At 39.6% G+C, this 23,996-nt stretch overlaps 1 protein-coding gene across 1 annotated transcript in view; it reads right to left on the reverse strand.

The window, feature by feature from the left end:
* The window catches only part of LOC148104378 (disintegrin and metalloproteinase domain-containing protein 19-like), an 80,109-nt gene that overhangs the window by 14,332 nt on the left and 41,781 nt on the right, over positions 1–23,996 (reverse strand). Inside the window, exons 6-17 of the mRNA XM_087837758.1 lie at positions 23,173–23,238; positions 22,432–22,503; positions 21,967–22,133; positions 17,701–17,785; positions 16,446–16,588; positions 14,413–14,590; positions 12,896–12,985; positions 11,937–12,132; positions 11,397–11,505; positions 6,324–6,528; positions 4,936–5,013; positions 3,109–3,217 (exon numbers count right to left, since the gene is read on the reverse strand). Of these exons, the coding sequence (XP_087693884.1) occupies positions 3,109–3,217; positions 4,936–5,013; positions 6,324–6,528; positions 11,397–11,505; positions 11,937–12,132; positions 12,896–12,985; positions 14,413–14,590; positions 16,446–16,588; positions 17,701–17,785; positions 21,967–22,133; positions 22,432–22,503; positions 23,173–23,238 (1,498 nt within the window). The remainder of the gene's footprint in view (positions 1–3,108; positions 3,218–4,935; positions 5,014–6,323; positions 6,529–11,396; positions 11,506–11,936; positions 12,133–12,895; positions 12,986–14,412; positions 14,591–16,445; positions 16,589–17,700; positions 17,786–21,966; positions 22,134–22,431; positions 22,504–23,172; positions 23,239–23,996) is intronic.

The following is a 23,996-nucleotide window of genomic DNA, read 5'->3' on the forward strand; positions in this document are numbered from 1 at the left end:
ATTTACTAACCGCAACCAAACTCACACACACACACACACTTAAAAATTAAGGACAAATGTCCCATCTGCTCCTATCGAACACAAAACCTGTCCAATCCCCCACATAGTTGTAAAGGAGTCCAGATCTTTAGTCAGAGAGTAAAAATCATGCTGTACTGTCAGACGTGATGCCAACAATTTTTATCCTGTTTTCCTTCTCTCACCCCAAACGGTAGCAGCAGATGGCCGCCCCTCCCTAGGCCTGGTTCTGCCAGAGGTTTCTTCTTGTTAAAAGTGAGTTTTTCCTTCCCACTGTCGCCAAAGTGCTTGCTCATAGGGGGTCATATGATTGTTGGGATTGTTGGGTATCTACTTTGCAATATAAAGCACCTTGAGGCGACTTTTGTTGTGATTTGGTGCTATATAAATAAAACTGAATTGAAATTGAACAATCCCTTTAAACTATGCAAAGCATCAGTCCAACCCTGACCTAACTTCTGGTTCTTCCTAGTCTTCTATATTGCCAGCTTGGATGTACCAAACAAAAAATTAATCCGAACCAGAGTCCGTCCTTTCCTGAATACTTAGGAGACAAGGGTACAGAGAATTTCTCCTTCAGAGATTCCACCCATTCCTGCAACAAAGAAAATAAACCCACTAGCCGCAGACAACGAACCACTAAGTGCTCCAGCGTCTCCCTTTGTGAACAGAAAGGACATCCCTCCCCAGTGCTTGGATCCAGGTGGGCTCTGTGTCTGTTTGTGGCTATTGCTCAAAGTATGATCCTCCACTGGAGGTCAGCCATCCGTTTTTCAAAAGGAGGCTTATATGGACCCTCCACCTGCAGGTAACACAGCTGTAATACAGCTGCTTCTTCCCACAAGAGCTGAAACTATCTAGCACTAATGTTCTCAGGGAGAGAAGGAGGCTCCCCTCAGGCTGCTCCTTAAAGACAGGACTGACCATCAAGGAGAGAAAAACATATTCGCTGTCATCAGCCCATTGATCAGCTAGGACACAGTTTCCAGTAAACTCTCCCAGTGATGCCGACAGGGATTGCCAAGTTTCCTCCACAATCCTTCCCAGAACTCTGGAGGCCTGTGACACACCCAAGAGTTCCCATTGACATCCTTGTGAGATGGCCCAGTTTGATAATACCAGCCTCCACAAACTTGCTCCTTATAGTGGCAGTAGAAAACACAGTACTTGGAAACAAGTCATTAAAAAACAGCAGCTCTTCAAAAAGCCACATCCCAGTTCTGGGGTCAGGAGTCTGTGCGAAAGTCATCACTCCCCAAGTAAAACCCAAGAGTTTTAATAGCCCTTTAACCCCATCAAAGATTCCCAGGGAGTCTAGAAATACATGCCAAACTCCACTGCCCGACCAAACACACCTCACTCTTCTCCCAATTAACCCTGGCTGAAGAAGCTTTTTCATGTAAAACCAAGATTTCCTTTAATTCCTGAACATCACCTTGATCCTTAACAAAAACATTAACATCATCAGCGTATGCTGATACAATAACAGGAGGACTCTGAGGCAGATCTAGCAAAGAGAAACCCCTCAGCTTGTTCCTCAACCTGCACAGAAAAGGCTCAATAGCAATGCTATAGAGCTGGCTGAGATAGGGCAACCCTGCCTAATCCCTCTCCTAACTGGCACAGGGCAACTCAACCCTCCTCCCACCTTCACAACACAGCAAGTGTCGCTATGCCACAGCTTCACCCATGTCTGAAACCCCTGCCCAACAACAAAGGTCTTCTGGGTGGAAAAAAGAAAAGCATGGTCTACACAGTCAAAAGCCAACTCTAGTATAGTATAGTTTACATATGTCAAATACATCTCTCATTAAAAAGAATGCCTTCTCATCTCAGCTGGATCTGTGATCACATTTCCATTCGAAAGACGAAGACACACCATTTGTTTTCTCTGGGCTACAGACTTCCCCAAATTAAAGAAAAAGGTGGTTGAGGCGTCCATGTCCTGGAGTCTGGTGAAGCATGCTCGAACCAAAGCTCCTTTAGCTCTCTCATATTGAAAATGATCAAGCTCTTGTCTTTTAGAATTTAAACAGTCATTACATTACATTACAACAGTCATTATTCTGCTGATCTAACTGTGAACCAGAGACATTTTTTTATGTTTTATCACTTCTTTAACTCCTGCAGAGTTCTCTTGATATTGGCTGTCAAATTAAAACCATATTGCTGCTGCAAAACACACAAATCTGGGCCTTTCCTACTTCCCACTATTGAGTAAGGGAATTAAAATCATCCTTCCTTGATCTCCAGTAATCCCTCCCAAAAACTGAAATTTTCACAGAAAATCCAATCATGAAATAATTTTACATTAAATTGCCAAAAGGATTTGGATTTGTTGGTGGGAGATAGAAACAGCTCCATTAAAACTAAGTGACAATCTGTAAAAATAACAGGAAAACACTGACAGTTAACAATTCGAGCAGTAAACAAAGAAGACACATAAAACCTGGCCAATCTCACTGCACTAACTCTGCCATACTTCAACCCGTGGTTGAAAGATGCTTCATCCTCCACGCATCAACCAAGTTAATTTTTTGTAGAACATCTGATAAAGCAGAAGATGACTGAAGATGCGGCTCCTCCCCAGTCCTATCCAAAGTAAAATCAAGACAACAATTCCAGTCCCCACCCAATACAACACAGTCCCCTTGATCAGAACCTCTTAATTTCTCTTTTAATGTTTTAGACAAAACCTTACGCTCATACCCTAAGTTTATAGCAACACCTGCGCTAAAATTTGTCCCATGGCTAAAAAACTGCTACCCCACCACAGACCCGTCTACTTCATTTGTACTGTCAGTATGTGTTTCTTGAAGACTATATCTAGTCTCTTCTGCTTGATTACTTCTGTTAATAAGGCTATCTTATTTGCATCCCTGCACCTATTCACATTCAAGGAGGCTACCCTCAACCCCTGCTCATAAGAGGAAGCCATCAAGAAAGGAAACAGCAAACAGAGATGAAACACCCAGTGTTGTAGGATCATGGCGATAATGCTTTTTACCATCCAGCACACCAGAAATGTTCAAATATATTGAAGGTGAAAAAACATTTTCTTTAAGGCACAAGTTTATGTTGTATACTCACTGCCATACTGAACAGGCCCACTGTCCACACTGCCACCGAGTCCTGGCTTCTCACAGAAGGGTGGTGCCCAGCCTTGATTACAGTGGCAGTTCCCATTGCTGTTACACACCTGAATATTATACACACAAAAGAAATGTCTTAAGTTGGTCCCTGACCCCTTTCTCTCCCTTTGTATATATGTCTCTGTGTGTGATTGTGTGCATGCTTGGATGTTTGTGACTACCTGGAGGTGTATTAGTCAAAGCATTAAGGCATTGCGTGCTTGTATTTATTTATATGAGCCTTTATCTCAACACTATGAAATTTTCATACTGGAGAAAAAACTGCATATTGAATATTTTAAATATTCCCGACTTCAGCTAATTTCTAATATTTTCACTGATAGCAGGGAAGAAAACACACACAAGCGAAAGAGATTAAAGGAGACTCTATACTTGCATTTTCTTGTTACTCATATTGTTTCAAATACTAATTCAATCCTAATATAATAGACTCTGTCAGGTGAGACAGGATCCACTTCGAACAAGCTGCTGAGCAGTTCAAAACACAAACTAGGCTGTGCCAACTAGGGTTATTCTCATAACATATGTGTAAAACTGGGCATTGGAAAAACTTTGCCCTGGTCAAGACACACCAAGCTACAATCAAGCACGGGTACACAAATACCAGCTCGAGCCTCCATTCTCTGCCAGATTGTCTGCTAATCACTGGCAACTTGGCCTCCAAATGATTTTGTTTTTGACAAGTCTGGACTAAGCTACCGTGCAGTCACCTATTTGCCTGCCCTCTGGACTCAATTCACCTCTAGGCTCGCTAACAAAATCTATCAAACACCTTCAAACACCCTCATTATGCAACCATAACACACCAGACAGAACCTGTCCACTTGGACCTCGTCTCTGGCAATCACAGGGAATCTGTCACCTTTGTCACCTTTTCTGTTTCCAAGACTCCTTGGTTAGCAAGACATAACCCCCACTGCTGACTGGTCAAAAGGGCGAGTGCAGAGCTGGAGTTTGTTTTGCTTGGCTCACTATTTAAAATCAGCTCTGCCTCCTGCTTTAAATAGTCCCCAGACAGAACCCGAGCCTAAGCCTGATTTATCCTCTGTGCCACTAGCATATCATGACTTACATGAGGTTTTTAATAAAGATAAAACATTATTTCTTCCTCTGCACAGGCCCTATGATTGTGCCATAGACCTCCTCCCTGGTGCTCCGTTGCCTTCCAATCGACTATAGAACCTGTAAAGACTGAAGGTGCTGCCTCCCATTCTATTCTACTTTTAAATATCCTAGGAACGACAAGTAAACAAGTGGTCTCCGAGAGAAGTACTGTATTGGGGTGATATAGTAGTTTGAAGTCTCAAGGATAAGATGGGGCTTGACAATTCAAGACCTTGTATGTCAGGAGAAGAATTTTTAATCTTACTGAATTTAACAGGGAGCCAGTATGGGTGAAATATAGTCTCTCTCTCTAGACCCTGTCAGTACTCTCGCTGCAGCATTTTTTAAATCAAACTAAAGGCTTTTCATGGAGCTTTTAGGAGTGCATGATAATAATGAATTATTAGAAGTGCAGGAACTAGTTTTTCAGCATCAGGATGTTTTTAGTTTTAAGATGTTGCATACATGGAAGAAGACAGTGTTTCATATGCACACTGAAGGACAATCAAAATTGACTTCAAGATTTCTTACAGTGTTCTTGGAGGCCAAGGTAATGCCATCCAGAGTAAGCATCTGTTTTGACACCATGTTTTGTTGTGTGACTCTGTGTGATTATTGTGTATATATACATTTATATTGGTGTGTGTGTCTGTATGCTTACCCCATTGTTGTGACAGCGTGCAAGGCAAGTCTCTAACTCAGTAAAAGAGGCATTTTGGCATCTGCGGTCTCTGCACACCTTTGGCAACAGAAGGACAAAGATTACATAACGATTACAGAGCATGTACACACAGAGTTTAAAGGGGCTCCTTGGCTAACTCTTATGGGGATACTACAGAGAGAAAGCAATATATACAGAAAGACAATTTGCAGATGGGTACATTTTCATCCATTTGTATCACACAATTCAGCTCTTATTTTGTAGGGTGTATGTGGGGGATTTACTTACAACTTTATATTCCATTCGACAAAGTGCCAAATAAACAAGATACACAAACAGGCCTCCTTAACCCCCAGTAGCCCTTATTATTAGATCAATAATATGCATTGATCGAATGATCAGTGCATTATATTAGATCAGTAAATTTTGACAAAGGGAACAGGTCAAAACTATAAACAATGCTCCTTTACACAGTAAATAAAAACCGCAAACAGCTGATACTTAAAGAGTCAGAGATATCAAACTTTCCTTGAAGTTTCAGTTACATTCAGACCACATTTGAATGAGTCTGTTAACTTAGGTCTATAAGGGAGCCAGGAATGACAAAATGATGAATTAAATATGCTACTTACTAATTAATTAAAATTTTATTAATTAATAAAAAATGGAATTCATTAATTAAATATTTCAATAATGATTTAAATGCCCGTTAATTTCATTTAAAACATTTAATAAAGTATTTATTACCTAATACCGTTATATTATGTCTGGGTATAAAGTGTAATCTCGAAATTACAAAGATTTTAGTTCAGTTTAATTCAGAAGCCAACATCAAAGACATGTAAGTGACATTAAAGCCATATTACTCAACGTGTAGACCATTTGGGGCCAGACTAACTGGCTCTAAACATTTAACTTTATATTTGGCAAGAGGTTATATTAAAACTGATAAATATATGGCAATTTACACTTATTTCCTTGTTCTAACAATGCTTCTTGGCAATGAATCTTCTACCGTTGGAAAGCCTGTTTATTTCTTCTTGAATGTTGCCATATTCTTAAGGAAAATACATCTATGTATTAAGGAATAGAAGTGAGTATGTGGTTTGCCAAATCTTTTGTGGTTATACTAAACAACTTATCCTGCTATTGTTTTGGGCTTCTGGTACTCTAGGTGGAGACAAGTGGGTGCATGCTTGGCACCTCAATAGCAACACCACAGACCATGACCCAGTGATCCGTTGATGTCTGCTCCATGCATGCCACATTTGACTGATCTGGATAGGGCCCCAGCCACAGGGCAACTTCAACATGCAGTAAGTATCAAGTTTTCATGTTTTCAATCAATATTTGCCTGACCACAAAATTCCAGCTTGGTGTGAACCCACCTTGCCCTCTCCGCACTTGGTGCCGGTCATGACAAGACCCGGGTCAGGCAGGTCACCCTGGCCATCCTGGGTGCTGTAGACGTATGTGCCACGACATTTCACCTCTCTTCCTCCAGTCTTGATGGTAGTGTCAATTGACACAGCATTGGTGCCTTTTGGCTTCGTGGCAGCACTGTGGCACTGAATCTTCCCACACTTGGCATCGCTAAACAAAGATACAAGCACATGAGACTCAATTTTTCAATGGCCAGTCATTTAACCTCTGAGAAACCATTTCAAATAACCTCTGAATGTTGATGAACAGCCACAGTAGCGCAGTTGGGTTCAAAAATACATCAATTATCCACTGCTTGAGATATAATGGTAGGGGGGGATGCCATATGGTAGGACGAATAACTCTGTACATGGCATTAAAACTAGCCCTGGCCAGACTGGAAGTAAATATAGTGGAAGTAGTGGTGAGAACTAGTTTCTTTTAGCAACAAATGAGGAAAGGCTCAGAGTCTTTCACCAAAGGACATAGTTATATACTAAATGTGACAATTTGGAATAAAGATTAAGACACAACCTATGAATAAATGATGTCCTTGAGGGATTGAAAAAAAAATGATATAATGGTACTTGTGATTAACTTTACTTGCTCATCACTGTAAATTTATGATGATGTGGATATCTACGTATTGAAAGTGTATAATGTTCATAGACAAGTTAACCCAAAGAATAAGCTCCACCATGTGTAATATTGTTTACTTTCTAATCTAACAAATGGCAGAACATGTTATCCAAGCATGGAAAGGAAACATCATCTATGTAGCTTATTGCTCCTATTGTTAGCACATGGCATTGAAGAAGGTAACAGTGGAGGAATGCAGCACTTCTAGAAATACATCAACTGTAATAAAATGCATTTCCCAGTAACCCATTACTGTAAATTTAAATTTAATTAAGAAATGATCAGACAAAGGAATGCTATTAAATGTTCAGTTTCTATATTAAAATAGTCCATGTTATTAAAATGGTGGGTAGGCTATTTTACATTTCAATAGAAGCTCGTTGAGTCTAATAATAGACAAAATGCAGTGCAGAGTCTGTCATATCAGCATCTACTTGGATGTTAAAAATCACCTAATTTTTTTTTTATCTAAACTAAATCAGATAGATAGACCGCATATCACGGACTGGGGGTGATATTGAATACTGGACATTATACACACTGAAAATAAGCAATGCTACTTGACTAAAAGAATTATATAAATAATAATAATAATGGATTGGATTTATATAGCGCTTTTCAAGGCACCCAAAGCGCTTTACAATGCCACTATTCATTCACTCTCACATTCACACACTGGTGGAGGCAAGCTACGGTTGTAGCCACAGCTGCCCTGGGGCAGACTGACAGAAGCGAGGCTGCCATATCGCCATAATGTATATTAATACTGGCTATGAAGAGCTAAACCAGTAGTCAGCAGCAGTATGGAGCATCTGGAAAGCTGCAGGCGCATCAAGTGCTACTGGAGCAAATAGAACATGTCGTGTCTTTCTGGTAAAGGTTTTGAAGTTATTTTTTTTCTTCTGTAGTTAAATAAAAAAAAGAGGTCAATCTCAAATGGACTATTTAGACGCTTGGGTATTATTATTACTCTTATAAGTTATTGGAAGCAAACTAGCAGAGATTAGGAAGGAGAACACTAGATGGAAGATTTTACTGATCTGAATCTAAATGACAGAATTTAGAGCCTTCTAAAGAAATATTACTAAGGTCATTTGGAGAGGAGGTTAGACAAAAAGTAGTAATGCTGAAAATATACAAAACTCTACAACAATAATCTAATGTGAACAATATGGATGTATATGTTTGAATAGAAATGGAATTAGAATTACAGCAGATAGACTGGTAGGAAACATTTAAACAGGACTAATTCACAAACAGTACAACATTGAAGGAATTTGTGTGGAAAATATCAGCAGTCCACTCACAGAGAGGGATTAAATTAGCTGTGTGGGCTGTGTGGATGGGGAGGGGGCACAGTCCAATTATCAGTCTCACAGTTTGTGAGAAGAACCCTTTTAACATCCTGCTTTTCTGCAAATGATTCTCCTATACCTCTTTCCAGATGGCAGGAGGTTCCTGATGGTGGTTCACAAGGTAAGGACACGCCCACTCCCATCATAGCCATCCGACTCACCAGACCCCAAACACCATGGTGATGTATCACTGCATCGTCCACCCCCAAGTGGGGCTGGTATGCAAACTGAAGAGTGTCACTGAGAGAAACATAATTTCAGTGACACCAGAAGTACTGAAGGGGGTCAAGCAGGACTCACAATTTGCACCAGCAGCTCCCTCAGAGAGAAATATTCTTCTCAACTCTGCCTTACGCCCATCCCGGAAAATGGACACACCCAGCACTTCAAAAATAGTGTGATACTGACCTTTGCTTTCTGTATGTTAGCAATACTGTACATCATGCTCAGATAACACAGAGACTCTGGACTTTTACATAACAATTTTATATTCAGACCTGGAGAAAGTTATACATCCTCTCTGATTACACAGAATGACTTTGAACACTTATGGTAAATAACACACTATTAGCAAAACACAGTGTGAAATAATTACTAGAGATGGCACGATACCACTTTTTTATGTCCGATACGGATACTGATATCATAAATTTGGATATCTGCCGATACCGATATGAATCCGATATAGTGTTTTTTCATCAATAAAACTGTTTTTTAATATCTTGCTGCTTTTTGTATAAGTTCATACTCAAGTTAAAAAAAAAACACAAAAAACACTAAAGCTATTATTTTAATACCTGTATGCAAAAAATACACTGCACCCAAAATATTTCATAGTTCAGCAATACTGATCAATCTAATGAACTTAAACCTACTCCATCCTCCCTATTCTGGTGTTTTAAAGAGTAAGCAACCTAACTAATAGGGTTGCAAACTCCCAGCAAAAAAACAAAAAACAAAATAGGGAACCATCCCCCACCCACCACACACAGCCGCTCTATTATGTGAGGTACACTGCTGCGACGTGCTACAGTTATGAGCCAAGTTACGCCATGTCGCAAGTTTTGTGAGGTGCTTTTTTGATATTTAATGGATGGGATTACATTTTTTATTTCTCTCCGATATCCGCTCCAGTAATTTACGTCAGTATCAGACCGATACCAATACGTGATATCGGATTGATACCGATACGTAATATCGGAGCGGTCCAGCTCTAATAATTACAGATCAACATACAAGTGAAGATCTTTAACTACATTTAGTGTTTAAAGCAGATGCTGTGCAGGTTTGAGATCAGCAGCTTTCTTAAAGAGTCCAAGGATCCTGTTGACCTTGTAAAGTTCAATGCAATCTAGTATCCATGTGTGGGGCATTATGTCATAGGCTTTCTTGTAATCAATCCAGGTGGCGCACAGGTTGGTCAATCTGGTCTTAGAGTCTAAAGTAACTGCTCTATCTACTACTATATGCTGAAGGCCTGTGCTAGCCAGCTGTGTGGAATACTTCATCACCTATACAACCTGAGCATGCACCTGCAGAGAGTCCCAGTGCTATGGAAAACATCACGAGTGGTCCCAGTGCCTAAGAAAGTCATCCAGGGAACTAAATGACTACAGCCCTGTAACACTAACCTCTCATGTTATGAAAGTTACAGAGAGCTTATGCTGGAACACCTCAGACTCCTCATGAGCAAGACCCTCTGCACTTTAATACCAGCCCCACTTAGGGGTGGATGATGCAGTGATACATCTGCTGCAGAGAGGGTATTCCTCCCCCGACAGACCCAACACCACAGTTCGGATAATGTTCTTCGACTTCTCTAGTGCCTTTAATACGATCCAGGGCGGGCTGCTGAGAGAAGTTGGAGAACATGCAGGTGGAGGCTCCACTGGTCCAGTGGATCACCGACTACCTGACAGGCAGACAACAGTTTGTGAGACTGCAGAGCTGTGTGTCAGAGAGTCTTAACAGCAAGATAGGAGCATCCCAATCAATTGTTCTGTCCCCTTTCCTCTTCACCATCTACTCGGCCAACTTCAAGTACATCACAGAAACTTGTCTCCTTCAGAAAGCCTCTGATGACACGGCCATTATTGGATTGGACACGGAGCTGCCTACAAAAAGGGTCTGAGCCGGCGTTACGTTTTACGAAGGTTCAGCTCCTTCAATGTATGCAGCAGCCTGCTCTATATGTTTTATCCGTCTGTTGTTGGCATGAGGAGGAGGTGATCAGTGACAGAATGCTGGCAATCATGGACAATGACTCCCACCCCCTCGATAACACACCTGACAATCTGAAGAGCAGTTTCGGCAACAGGTTCCTTCAACCTCGCAGTCTCGCAGGAACATTACAGGAGTTCGTTCCTTCTGCTGCCATCAGACTCTTTAACTCATCCACTTTGGTCAGATCCACACATGTGGAACAGTATTAATGACACTTTGATGCACCCTGTCACTTTTGTACACCATGACATATTTGCACACACGTTTTTACCTATATTGCTATATTCATCTATTTATTTTAATATTTATCTTAATATTCATCATAACTCTGTTTCTACCCTCATATCTGGCTTTGCACCCATTTAAGTTCAAGGTGGTCCATAGGTCAGGAAGGCAGATGGTCGTGGCCGATTTCCTCCCGATGTAGGGGAGTAGGTTCGGCAGGATCTAGCCCCAGCCTCAGTGTGTGTGTGTGTGTGTGTGTGTGCAGAAACAGCTGGAAAGCTGTCCAAAGGCGTCGAGTTGCCGACCAGGAAGCTATGTGGCTGAGCTCCCAGGCCGAAAGGCTGTCTGAGGAAACGTTACAGCAGGTTGTTCCTTCTGCTGCCATCAGACTCTTTGACACACTAAAAATAAACTGTTACACTACATTTGAAAGCTGTGTGGGTCCATGATGTGTCAAAGTATAGTACTGTAAAGATATGTTCAACAAAAGCATTTCCAATATTAGTTGTATCTGTTATCAGTGTGGATAACCCTACGGTAAATAGCTGATGCTATTTAACACATGCGGTGATACCTGATATGTGAAGCTTCACTTACCTTTTCTTACACTTCACATAGGTGCCATGTTCATCTTTCCCGCAATTTCCAAAATCATTTCCTGCTGCATTGACATCTTCAAAGCAGACATCATGGGCCGGTTGAGCTCCTGGAAACACATCATACCCAATTAACTCTATTTTCCCAAAATATCCCAAAGGCAAAAGTCACTACATCAAAAGTTGAGTAACATTAGAAATGTAAGGATATGTGAATGTTTGGTGCTTTGTGAAAGTAAGGAATAGACCTTTCCAAGTACCGGGCTATTTACTATGTACTAAACTTCCTGAGAAGAGAACACCGATGTTTGGGTGACTAGACGGAAGAGTTACAAGAAATTGAAGACATCACTTTTAGGAAACATAAGTTGGAATACAATGTCAACTAACTAACCTTGGTAAGGTGACAGTATAGACATTTCATTTGTAGTTTTATTAAATATTGACCTTCAACAAAGACTTAGTGGTTTATAGGCATGTGCAGTAAATTAATGTCATATTGAGGGAGGTGATGAAGTGCATGTAAAACCATTTTCATTACCGTAGCCCCAGAGCTGCAAGCACTGCTGTTCATGGGTGAGGCACATGCCATTGTAGCAGTAGGCCATTCCGTATTGACAAGAGGAGCCATCCAGCAGGTAAACGTTGGCAGGGCAGTAAGGAGAAGCCCCAGTGCAGTATTCTGGAAGGTCACATGCTCCTGCTGGGCTCCGGCACATGGTACCCGCCTGCTTCAACTGACACGCATAGGGAACAGAGGGTGAGGAAGGAGGAAAGGAGCACAAGACATGGAGAACCATCTTTAATGTAGTGATACTTAGCAAAATGATGCACACTGAAGCCTTCTACATATAAGGATTAAAGTGTAAATATCTGCCTACAAATACTTCAAATTTGATTTCTGATGCGTTTAACTAGAATTTTCCCAAAGCAAACAGATTTTCCCAAGCAAATGACTGCTCTACCTCCCATCATCATTGGGGTAGGTAATATACAGAAGGTTTATGAAAGCTTTTTTCTAGAAAATATCTTTGTGCGTTCATTGTTGATGTAAAAAAAAAAATCCTGGAGGTGGTTTAAATCTAAAAGCACACTTACACATTACAAATAGTTATTTGAGCCAATGTTTATATGAAATACTCTTGAGTCTAAATGAGAAGAAAAACTAAAAACAGTATTAAAAGAGTTTTTAAGTAACACCATTAGGTTTAAAATGCAAACGCATAAAGAAGAACAAACAAATTGTTGTCACAATGGATGGACCAGCACATCTGATTTGGACCTGATTTTTAACCCACATCCCCTGACACAGCCCTACCATCTATCCAACCTCGGGACCTGCACTTGGAGTACATGAGATTATCTTGCACCACTAATCCTTCACTTGTAAGGCGAGTGTGTTAACCATTATACTCACAAGACAACAAATATATAGAATAATATTATGTATAACTTATTTTTATTATAAAACACCCCCACTTTCTTGCTGTTGTCTCTTACTTTGCACCCCTCACAGCACATTCCATGGGCACACTGGACCTCCTCCTTCAAGGTACAGTTATTGGGATTGCAGCAGTCGTTTTCACATTCCTGTTGACAATCATACAATAACACACAATATCAAGGTTTAAACACTGAAGTGTACATAACGAAAAACAATAATAATAAAATAATAAAATAACCTCTGCTTTAACTTTAGTGATTCAAATAAAACAGACTTCATAAATGATTTGTAGGTTATGTTTAATCACATTTTTACAGAGTAAGCTCAGTTATGTAAAAAGAACTATTTAACCAATAAGCAAAAGCAACTACACGCACACACAGACACACACACACACACACACACACGCGCACACACACAGACACACACACACTTCTCTGTTCAGAGTATCTGTCTGAGCTGCTGCCTTGTCCTGCCTCGTTCTCTCAGGTCAGCAGACCAAATGCTTTTCCTTGTTCTAAAGACATAACGGATACTCGAGGGGACAGGCCTTCGCAGTTGCGGCTCCAAAATTGTTGAGCAATGTGTGACTGCAATGTGTATGACAAAAGAATTTCCCTCGGGATAAATAAAGTTCTTCTTATCTTATCTTATCTGCACATAAGGAAGGCTTAAAAACACACTTTTAATCCACTCACCGAAATCAGGACTCGAGTCTTGATTTCCACTTTGACATTCAGATGACAGGATCAATATTCGGTGTGAATAACATGAACTAGCTGCATTAGTACTAGCATACTAGCAAGGTGTACCTAACAAAGTGGTGAATAAGTATAGAAGTGTGTGTGAAGTCTCCTTATTTTCTTTCAAGACTGTTAGTGGACCACCGCTTTTGGCACCAGTAGAAAACAACAGTGATCGCAGTACATCCATGCTCCCTAACAAAGGCTTGTATGCTGAATCACAATGGACACAAGCACTATTTCTATGCAGAAGTGCTTTCTATCTAACATTACTCCTTACTCCAATGGATGCATCGGAAACAGACATGGGGTTAGCCTCATGCCCAAGGCATGCCAACTTTAGGGTTAGGGATAACCTAACCCACCAACCTTCTGATTAGTAGATGATCTGCTCTACCTCCTGAGGTACAGCCACCGCAGTGGTCCTCGTGTCACAGTCTCAAAAAAGTGCTCAAAAAACCAAGGTTTAAAGCTGTTACAAAAAGTAAATGAGCATCAAAAAAGTTATTTAACTTACGAGAATTAAACATAATGCATTACTTTATTGCAGGGGTCAGGCCTGTGTCCTGCAGGTTTTAGATGCGTCCTTGATCCAACACAGCTGATTCAAATGGCTAAATGACCTCCACAACATGTCATGAAGTTCTCCAGAGGCCTGGTAATGAACAAATCATTCGATGCAGGTGTATTGACCCAGGGTGATATATCTGCAACCTACAGGACACCAGCCCTTGAGGCCTGGAGTTTCCCACCTCTGCTTTATTGCTTTAATGCCTTTTTTATCTGGTAGGGGAAGTTAATATAAGTTCAAATTGAATACTTGTCCTCACATCTGGTTCTCCACAATCACACTCTTCTCCGTCCTCCACAAAGCCGTTGCCACACTTCTTGCCCCCCACCAGATCGTTCATGTTGGGAATGTTATATAAGCACATGCCCCCTCCCTTCTGGAAATAGCGGTCCAAATCGCGTTTGCTGCAGTAACTGAAGACTCGAGGGAATGGGTGCCTGGACAGGGACATTATCATATTATTTACATTGAACAGAAAGTAAACAAAATATCAATGTTATGCATGCATTTGTACATTTTACAATTATTCAATCTGTAAGTATTTTGACTGATATACTATTTAAGTCATTAGCAATTAGCAGAGGGAGAGAGAGAGAATGTGAGAGACACAGAGGTCACAGGTTTTAAATGAGCGGTGTGTTACTGCTTTGTATAACTTGAACTATTTTTTTTTTTCAAAGATAAAAAAACAAAGGTGAAGCTGTGAATGATGAATTTTTTAAATATATTTTGCAGTTAGGCTTAAACATGGCTCTTTACTATCCCTGCTCCCATCACAGAAAGCATTAATATTGAATGTACACACCATAGTAATCTTGGACATATGTGTAAGAAAAAAAGAAGGAAAAAGCGTGCGTGGGCAAAACACCTTCCAAGTACTATTCAGCTACCTCCCTCTTCTCAACATAGATGCTCATCTAGAGGCCAAATCCATGGTCATCATAATCATCAAGGCGATATATAAAGAAGATGCACTGACTCTAGAACAGTTCTGCACTTATCTTAATCCCATAGCCTTCTCAGCTATTGCCTTCCCCAAGTCATCAGCTCTTGCCTAGACTTTTAAGCCACTTCCTTTGTAAACTAGTCACGTGTATAAGCTGACAGACCAGGGATCTCAAACTCAGAGGAGCTGGGGGCCACTGCTGCAGGGGAAGTTAATATAAGTCATCTGTCATCTTATCAGAGGAAAAGTCCACAAATATTTCCAAAAATTTAGTGTTTTTGTTTATTTTAAATATGACAAAAAAACCTATGACTGAACTTTATTGGAAAACACAAACACAGTGTATAGACGAGTCTTAACAGTTTACTTACAACTGGGCTCGTCAGGCACTCTACACTTGCTGCAGTGGTTATTATTATATTTACATGCTTTCATCTTCTGTTTCTCGCCAGTAGCAACTTGTACTTTTCAACTCTCCTTTTCCTCCGTGCCTCGCACTCACACACACACACACAAAGGGAGGGGCAGTCCCACACATTCTCCCTGCAGCACGGACTACACTGTCCATACACTGTCACACTGTAACACTGCTCATATTGCCTTCATGTTAAATCTTTTTTTTTAATAATATATTTTTATATATATATTTCTTCACCTCAATATGCGGGCTGCAAGTAGGGGTGACGTGGGCCGCAAATGGCCCCCGGGCCACGAGTTTGAGACCCCTGTCTTAGACAGTGCTGGAGGAAAGCAATCCTTAGGTTTCAGTTTAGCTCCACTATAGCCACTGCTACTTATTGTAAACCGTGAAAAGCTTACATGATAGTTTGATTCTACGCTTTCTGTCTGATATTGTATTGTATTATGTCAGTATGTTATATTGTATCATGTTTATCAAGGAACAAAGTCTTTCACACAAATACTTGTTTTCCTTCATTCGGATTTGTAGTACCTATTTACAGGACAACACAAGAAAAACAAATTCAAAGGCAAAATATAAAAATCTAATAAAAAATTATCAAGGGAATAGTTTGTTAAACAGCCATGCTAGTATTTCAGCAGCTAAAACTGTTTTTCATGTGTCAAGTAATGTAATGTGTCAGTGTGTTATGGCTGCTTGGTTCTATCAAACATTTCTTCCTGTTAAAAGGTTTTTTCCTTTCGTTGTTGCCATGTCCTTGTCATGTTTACTATATTATTGTAGGGTCTTTATAAGGAACCTTGAGGGAATTGCTGTTGTAGTGCTATATAAATAAAATTGACTTGAGTTGAAATCAAGGTGTTAGTAACAACATCTGAGGGTGACTAGGATGTTTCTTTAGTCTTGTGCAGAGCTCGTGGCTAACCCGGTGGCAGCGGCCATCACACAGCCTCCTTGATCAGCAGTGGCCTCCACACAGCAGCTGTCATGGTCGTGGCTCATCCCAAAGTTGTGGCCAATCTCGTGGGCCATGGTGGCTGCAGCACCAATGGACAGCTCTGAGTGGTCCTGTAGAGGAATAACAAAAGGAGCTGTCACTTATGTGATGCAGTCTATCAACAATATGTTCAAACTAATTTAATATGGGTGTGTCAGAGTAAGCTGACTTCATGGTTGGGCCAGGTTATTATGGTTATTGTTATGTCTATTAAAATGATTTTAGTGCGTCTAAGTTAAAAGTTGAACTGTGGATTTGTATGTTGTATCTCAAAACTCCTGGTTATAAATTTGTATTTGTTTGACCGATTGTCTAAATTTGTGTTCCTTTTTCAGTGATATTATTTTTTTGATTGTTAACTTTTCAAACTGACATGTTTAAACAATGAATTTGTTACTTTTAACATACATTAAATTATATGTTTATTAAAGTAACAAAATGAGTGTTTTTCCAGCATGGCCAGAGGGGTGCTAAGCCTAGAAGATTCACAACACACAGAGCTCTTGATTTTTTAAAAAATTCTATATTACAGTTCGTTAATACCAAAGAACCATCTCCAGTACTTTCTCCTGTCTCAACATTTCATGTCAGAAAATAATGTAGACATCAACAGGCATAACACGCACATACGATTTACACACGGTTTACACATGCCTCAATTCGTTGGCATGTCCATGTCCCATTAACAACAGCTTGATAAACAAAAAAAAATACTTTTCTAGTGTCTAAATGGATGCTCAGTCATCCAGGTACGGAAATGGTCATGACAATTTGCATATTAATGAAGAAACTGACCTCATATCCCATTTTTTGCCAGTTGTACTAGTTTCAGTCAGTATGTATGGTTTAAAAGGTTAGGGAAACCTGCAGTCAGCTGAGACTGAGTGGCTCATTTATCATCACTTCGATGAGTGACAAAATGTTTCTCCCACTTAAAACGCTACGTCCAGGTGAACAGAATAAACTTTTTTGGGATTTTTATTCCATTATTTCAGACTGCAGTGATCCCAATAATATGTGGGGTACATCAACAACATTTATTTTGAGTCAAATACTAAAGGCTTCACTAGGAGCAGCGGCTGTCTCGCTATCTGAGCAGTACAGCAAGTTTTTCTTTTGAATTCAGCTGTTGCTAGAAAGCAGAATGATGTCAGCTGTGAAGTAGAAATGTATTTGCACATACCACATTGATGCCTCCAGAGTTTTCCAGGCTGCACATCCCCTCCAGTGGTGCCATGCCGATAGTTGTCCCCTTGAATGTCACACCCCTTTCACACAGAGAAAAAAACACGAGAAACAGAGTGAATTATGACTTAACCTCAACCTTCTTCCTGTTCACTTCGGGGTCCACAATGGATGCACTGAATGCAGTTGGTCTCTTGGCATGCTAAAACAGAATCAAGCTCTGATTGAATAATCAAAACAAAACAGATCCTACTGTATCAGCACATCTAATCACCGAGTCTACATTTTTCTAATTAACATTTGTGCTGCTCCTGCTACTATTTTGAGGTTTTTGCTCTATTGGAAGCAAAATCTTTTGTTTGTTTTATAAGCATTTGTTAGTTTATATATTAACCAACTGCCAGAGGCTCATCATACAATGGTGAGTGCAGAGACACATGGCACTATGCTAATTATCAGCCCAGGTCTAAACGCAACTGATTTAATACAATTCTCCTGAACTTGATATTCAGTGAAACAATTACAGATCAATCCTGTTACATCGGATGCTTTCACAGTATAATGCATGGATGGGTAATTCATTTTCCCAAGTAACCACATGGGAAAGTGGGAGTGTTACACCAAGGTTATGATGAGGCAATGAAAAATTTTAAAATGTGTCTCAACTGTTCCGATACTCCTGACACGTACGGGACCACTAAGGGTTTTTGCTTAGGCAGCAATTGTCCTTCTCTCCTGGATCACCTGGTGCTTTCTCTGGTGCCAAGCAACGGGGCTGTGACAGCCGGAATAGCTCTTTGGGTCCGGCAACAGGTATCTACCAGGTGTAGATCAGGAAGGAAAGAGGCGATGAGCCAATCCATAAGCAGACGAAGATGTCCACTTTCCAGCTTACTACTGCGTTTCCCCCGTGAATGGTGATCCAATATTATTGATTTTACAATTTGAGTAACAAGTGCCAGAAACAGCACAAACACAAACACAAATGGCAGTGACAGACGGCAGGCCACTTAATAAGGCCATGTAATAATTAAATGTATTACATTCAGACATGCTGCTCAACTTCCCTGATTTATTAGACTGAACATGGTCAGAGATGCCATCACCTCTCCATCATGATTAAAGTTTTGCTTGTGTTTTCTAATCTGGTCTAAAGACCGACCTTTTTCGGTTTGGCTCAGTCTAGAATGTTGATTTCACTTGGATTTTTCCTCTTTTGATATTGATGTTCTATAATTTTACTGTTTTTTTTTTTACTATGTATTTTATTTATAGTACTTATATTTTATTAATCTTTTGGCTCTCTTCCACAGCATTTCTTTTATCCTGGCTTACTTCTCTTGAACCTTGAGGCTGCTGTTGTTGTGTATAAATAAAATTGAATTGAACTGAATTATGTTCAGCACCAGAGATGGGCAGTAACGCAAATCCGATTACTTTTTTCAAGTAACGAGTAAAGTAAGGGATTACTATTGCAAAAACGGTAATTAGATTACCATTACTTTCCCGTAGGAACGCTGCGTTACTAAAACCGTGATTTTGTTTTGTGAGAATGTGTCATGACAGTGACGTAAGCGAGTGCGACGTTTGTGACAACAGCTGTGTGCAGGTCAACAATGGATAATATATCGAGTGCGGGAGAGAGTATGAGCATGCAGTGTTTAAAGCGTGGAAGCACTGACCTTACTTTAAGTTTGATTCCATAAAAAGTGACAAAAACATTAGTGTCCGTTGTGCGTGGGAAGAAAACTTCTTTTTACAGCGAAAAAAACCCCTAAACTTCCAAGCAAGCACCGAGTGCGCTATGACGTAATGGGAAACTCACAGAGAAACTCGCGGATTCTTCCACTGACCGCTGCGGCACACCTGCACCAGGACAAACCTCCGCCCACCCTACTCCTGCTTTACAGGTGAAAATAGAGCAAAAGGACCGCTAGTCTTTGACTTTATGCTGTGTTTTACTTGCATCTATTTGAAAGAGTGAGTGTTAACACAAAAAATATTTTATGTGCTGGAAAGTGCAGAAAATAGGTTTAAATATTAAACAAATTTCTTCCAGTCAGAGAATGTTGCATATAATTAAATTTTTGCTTGATGCATAAAGTTAAAAGATTAAAACTAATAAAACAAGTTTTAAAAAGAGACTTTTCCATTTGATTACATTTTGTATGATGGATTATGTAGAAAAAGTAGAATTGGGCTGAAAGATCTATCACTTTATCACCTATTCAGGTTGTAAATCGTGTTTTTAAAAAGTAACTAAGTAACTAAGTAACTAAATAAGTAATCAGTAAATCAGTAAAGTAACGGGGTTACTTTTTGGGGGAAGTAATCAGTAATTAGTTACTGATTACTTTTTTCAAGTAACTTGACCAACACTGTTCAGCACTTTGGTCAGTACTCCCTGTTTTTAAAGTGCTTTATAAATAAAGTTGGCTTGGCTCAATTGCTCAATACTGGCATGTTGAATATAAATAAAATAAATAAAAAATAAATATGTTTAATTAAAAATGAAGAATAATAGTGATTTTAATAACAGGCCTCACTTAGAGAGCCTCTACAGAGTCTGAGTCCTGGATGTTGTTTTTCTCCTCTTGTTTTTTTGTTTTGTTATCTTGTGATAGGAGCAGTAAATTCTAAGAATACTAAAAATATAATTTGCAGGTGATTGAAATAAGAGATATTACTTCCTGCCATTGCAGCATTGTATCACAACACTGTAAAGCCTTGCTGGAAAGAAGAATTTCTCAAATACTCCACTTAGTCTGCTGACACTGTGACCCAGCTTCAGATAAACAAAAGATAAACATTGGAGCCTAATCAGTTTCACAGCCACCCCAATTCTTGACTTATTTGACAAAAGAAAGTCACACATTCTTTCATAGACCTTTAACAAATAATATTTTTTTAAACTTCTCGTCAATGGAAAAAAAGGTCACATTTTCTGTCATGCAAGTCCATGTAAAGTACAATCACTAAGAATATGACAAAGTGAACAAATGTCTATTATGTAAACCACTTGAATGGATTCATAAAATAAATTTAGCATTTATTCCACAGACAGCAATGAAGCCAGATACTGAATTTGTATACTAAAGTCATCAAAATATGTTTTCACGGGACCTTATGCAGAGGCATATATGTGAAAAACTGAGTACACAGGAATTTAAAGGATAAGTAACAGCCAGGTGCTGCTAATCATTTCATTAATTATTTTTGAGATAATTAATGAAGCTGAAATTCAGAAGCTGAATTTTTGGCATTCAGTTGTCATGGTCCTGGGCCATGTTGGCCCAGTATTCTTAGTTTTCATGTGTTTTGTATTTTGTTCTTTATTTATGCCTTGGTTCCTAGGTTGTTTAGTTAAGATGTTCCTTATTTGGTTACCCCCTGTGTGCCCCTCTGTGTATCTGTGAACCCTTGTTTCCCCTCGTGTTTTATTCCATGTTTTCCCCAGCCCGTTATGTCCGTGCTCTCTCTCCTCCTGTCTGAACCTCTGTGTACTTCCTGTTTTACTTTGACAGTCTCCCGTCAGTGTTGCATTTACTCCTGCCCTGTCTTGTTAAGATTATCAGGTCACCTGTGTTCCCCGTGTGCTCCCACTTCCCTCATTAACCCTCTGTGTGTTTATGTCTGCGTCTCCCTCAGTTCTGTGTCGTGTTCTCCCTCATGACTGTGTGCCCCTCCGTGTGTTTCCTCGTGAGTCAGTTCCTTAGTACTTCCCAGTTTAGTTTCATATTATTTTGTATCGCCTTTATCCTCAGTCAGCAATAAAGCTGTATTTTGAGTTCAGTCCTGTTTTCCCGTGAGTTTGCGTTTGGGTCCTCTCCTGCCTGCACACAGCCTGATCATGACATTCAGTGGTATGTTAACACAATGTCACAATCTTCCTGAGTGACTGTAAAACATTTCTTCACAATGATGTGAGAGTCATTCAGAAAGTGATTACTGCAAGTTACTACTTGCTACTGGTTTTACACACTGTTAAATCATTGGGTATACTTGAAACATTATTTTTCCCTCGACTGTATAGTATAACTATTTTTTTAATGAAAAACCACAGTCGGCATATCCACTCTGTTTCCAACTGATCACTGAAAAGGTAGCTGTGAACTGACAAGAAAAATATTATTTTGATTCCAACAGGTATGAAAATGATTTAAAGTTCCTGCTTGAAATACAAAAATGCTTCAGACAGAGGTGAAAGTTTTGTTTTGTTTTCTACATGTCTGGTGTTGGCTCAGTGCTGTGGTATGTTTCTTACGTAAGCAACTGGGCATTGTCATGCTTCTTGCGTGATTTTAGCTTCTGTCTCCATTGGAGGAAGGACCGAAGGGTTGCATTTGGCTCCTCTGTGATGATGCACTGATCTCTTTCAGTCCAAACCTCCAGACCAATGAGAGGCACACGGATGTTCAGAGCCCTGTAGAACTGAACATAGACACAACAGATATTATTTTTCTACATTTTTCCAAATGGCAAATAAAAAACCCCAAAAACTATTACTAGTGATTGTCACAATATTAAAACTACTGACAGGTGAAGTCATATTAAGTACTGTAATTTGTGTGTTTTCAATCACTACGGATTTAGAACATAAAAGTTATCTCAAAGTAAATAACTAATACATGACAAGGAAATATATGTGGACCCAGCAACAATAGCTTGTTGAATCAAACTGTTTGTTCTCTGGAGAACAGGAGTGAACAGCAGAAGCCCTCATCCTTACCTTATCCACATAATTAGCAATTTCCATTATCCTCGCCTTAGTCTTTTCATAATCTTGATTCTGCCGTTGAAACTGCACGATTACATAAATGAATGTTAGCCATGAGGGGAAAATGTAAAACATCTTAGAAACAATTAATCCCGACTGATACCAATTAGAGTGGGAGAGGACTTCAGTCTTCTTATTGGTAAATATATTTTATAACACTTTGCCCAACTTAGAATCTCTGAACATTGTATACGCTACTGGATCTTAGTAAAATCTTAACAACAGGCATCATGCTGATGGTGGTTTACAACTAAAATGTGTTTTTCCCTTTAATAAACATCAAGAAGAATACTGGCGAGAATACTGTCAGTATTTTTTTAATGAATTGTGTTCCAGTCGCCTTAAATGTGGCAGAAGGAGCCCAAAGTGTACTTCAATTGAGACATAGTATTTAATTACTGCAGAACAACCATATGAAAGTCCGTCCACCTGGCAATTCAACCTAAATCTATCCCCACATTAAGCAGACAAATACTAACTCCACTTACTTTTGCCTCAGTACAACTACTAGATAAGCTTAGAATTGTCCATATAAAAGAGCCATATTATCTTGAATTACATAATTGTTTAGTATGTGAACTGAGTGTCCATCCTGCTGTGTGAGCTTGATCTCAGCAGACAAATGTAGTAGTTTGACTGTGCACAGGAATAATCGGCTTGGGCATGAATAAGGCAGGTGGTGAGTCATCTTACCAATGTATTATCCGCCACAATGTACAGTTCTATGTACTTAGTCGTACCCAAGGTATTCCTTTTAACCTGCCATTAAAGAGAAGAAGGAAGGAGCAACATGTTTATAAATACAGTACCATAAACTGATGGGCTAAAACACTCTCAAACAAAGATAGGAGATAGGGAAGACCTAAAATGTTAAGAGACACATACTTGTCAGTCCATTAGAGTGGAAGAATGTGCAGAAAAGGTGTAAAAAGGACATAAAATATTATACATATTTAGACAGTGAACTATGGGGAAAAACACTGGATGAAGATATAACTGCTCAGCACTAAAAGAGATCCTTTAAAGCAGTAAACAAAAACAAAATATTGAATCAATCAATTATATTATATTATATTATATTATATTATATGAAATAGCAACAACAGTCAACAGTTAACCCCGTATGATCAAGCAGTTAAAGGCTGCCAACTGCCCTGTTGGGGCTGACAGGAGGATGACAAAACTAAACATAACATACACTGTGGAAGAGCCCCAGAGCCCCGGCCTTATTGGGCAGTGGGGGTGCGAGGCAGGGGTGTGGTCTCTGCATTCCACATTTCTCGTATTAGTGACTCTTGTCTCCGTGTTCCATTTAAAGTTTTCCACAGCAAATAAAAGCTGCCTCTCTGCCTCTCTCAGTTGAACCGTTTCATTGGAGTCCTGTATTTAAGTCCTACCTCTGACTGCTACACAGCACCTCCATGGTAGCTTTAGAAATGTACAAAAAGACAACATGGCTTGACAAGAGCAAAATATGATTGAATTTAAGCAAAACTAAAATCGTGTTATTTGGGAAT

This window comes from Neolamprologus brichardi, chromosome 3 (genome assembly GCF_056152115.1).
Source record: "Neolamprologus brichardi isolate AB-2024 chromosome 3, ASM5615211v1, whole genome shotgun sequence".
Classification (NCBI taxonomy): domain Eukaryota; kingdom Metazoa; phylum Chordata; class Actinopteri; order Cichliformes; family Cichlidae; genus Neolamprologus; species Neolamprologus brichardi.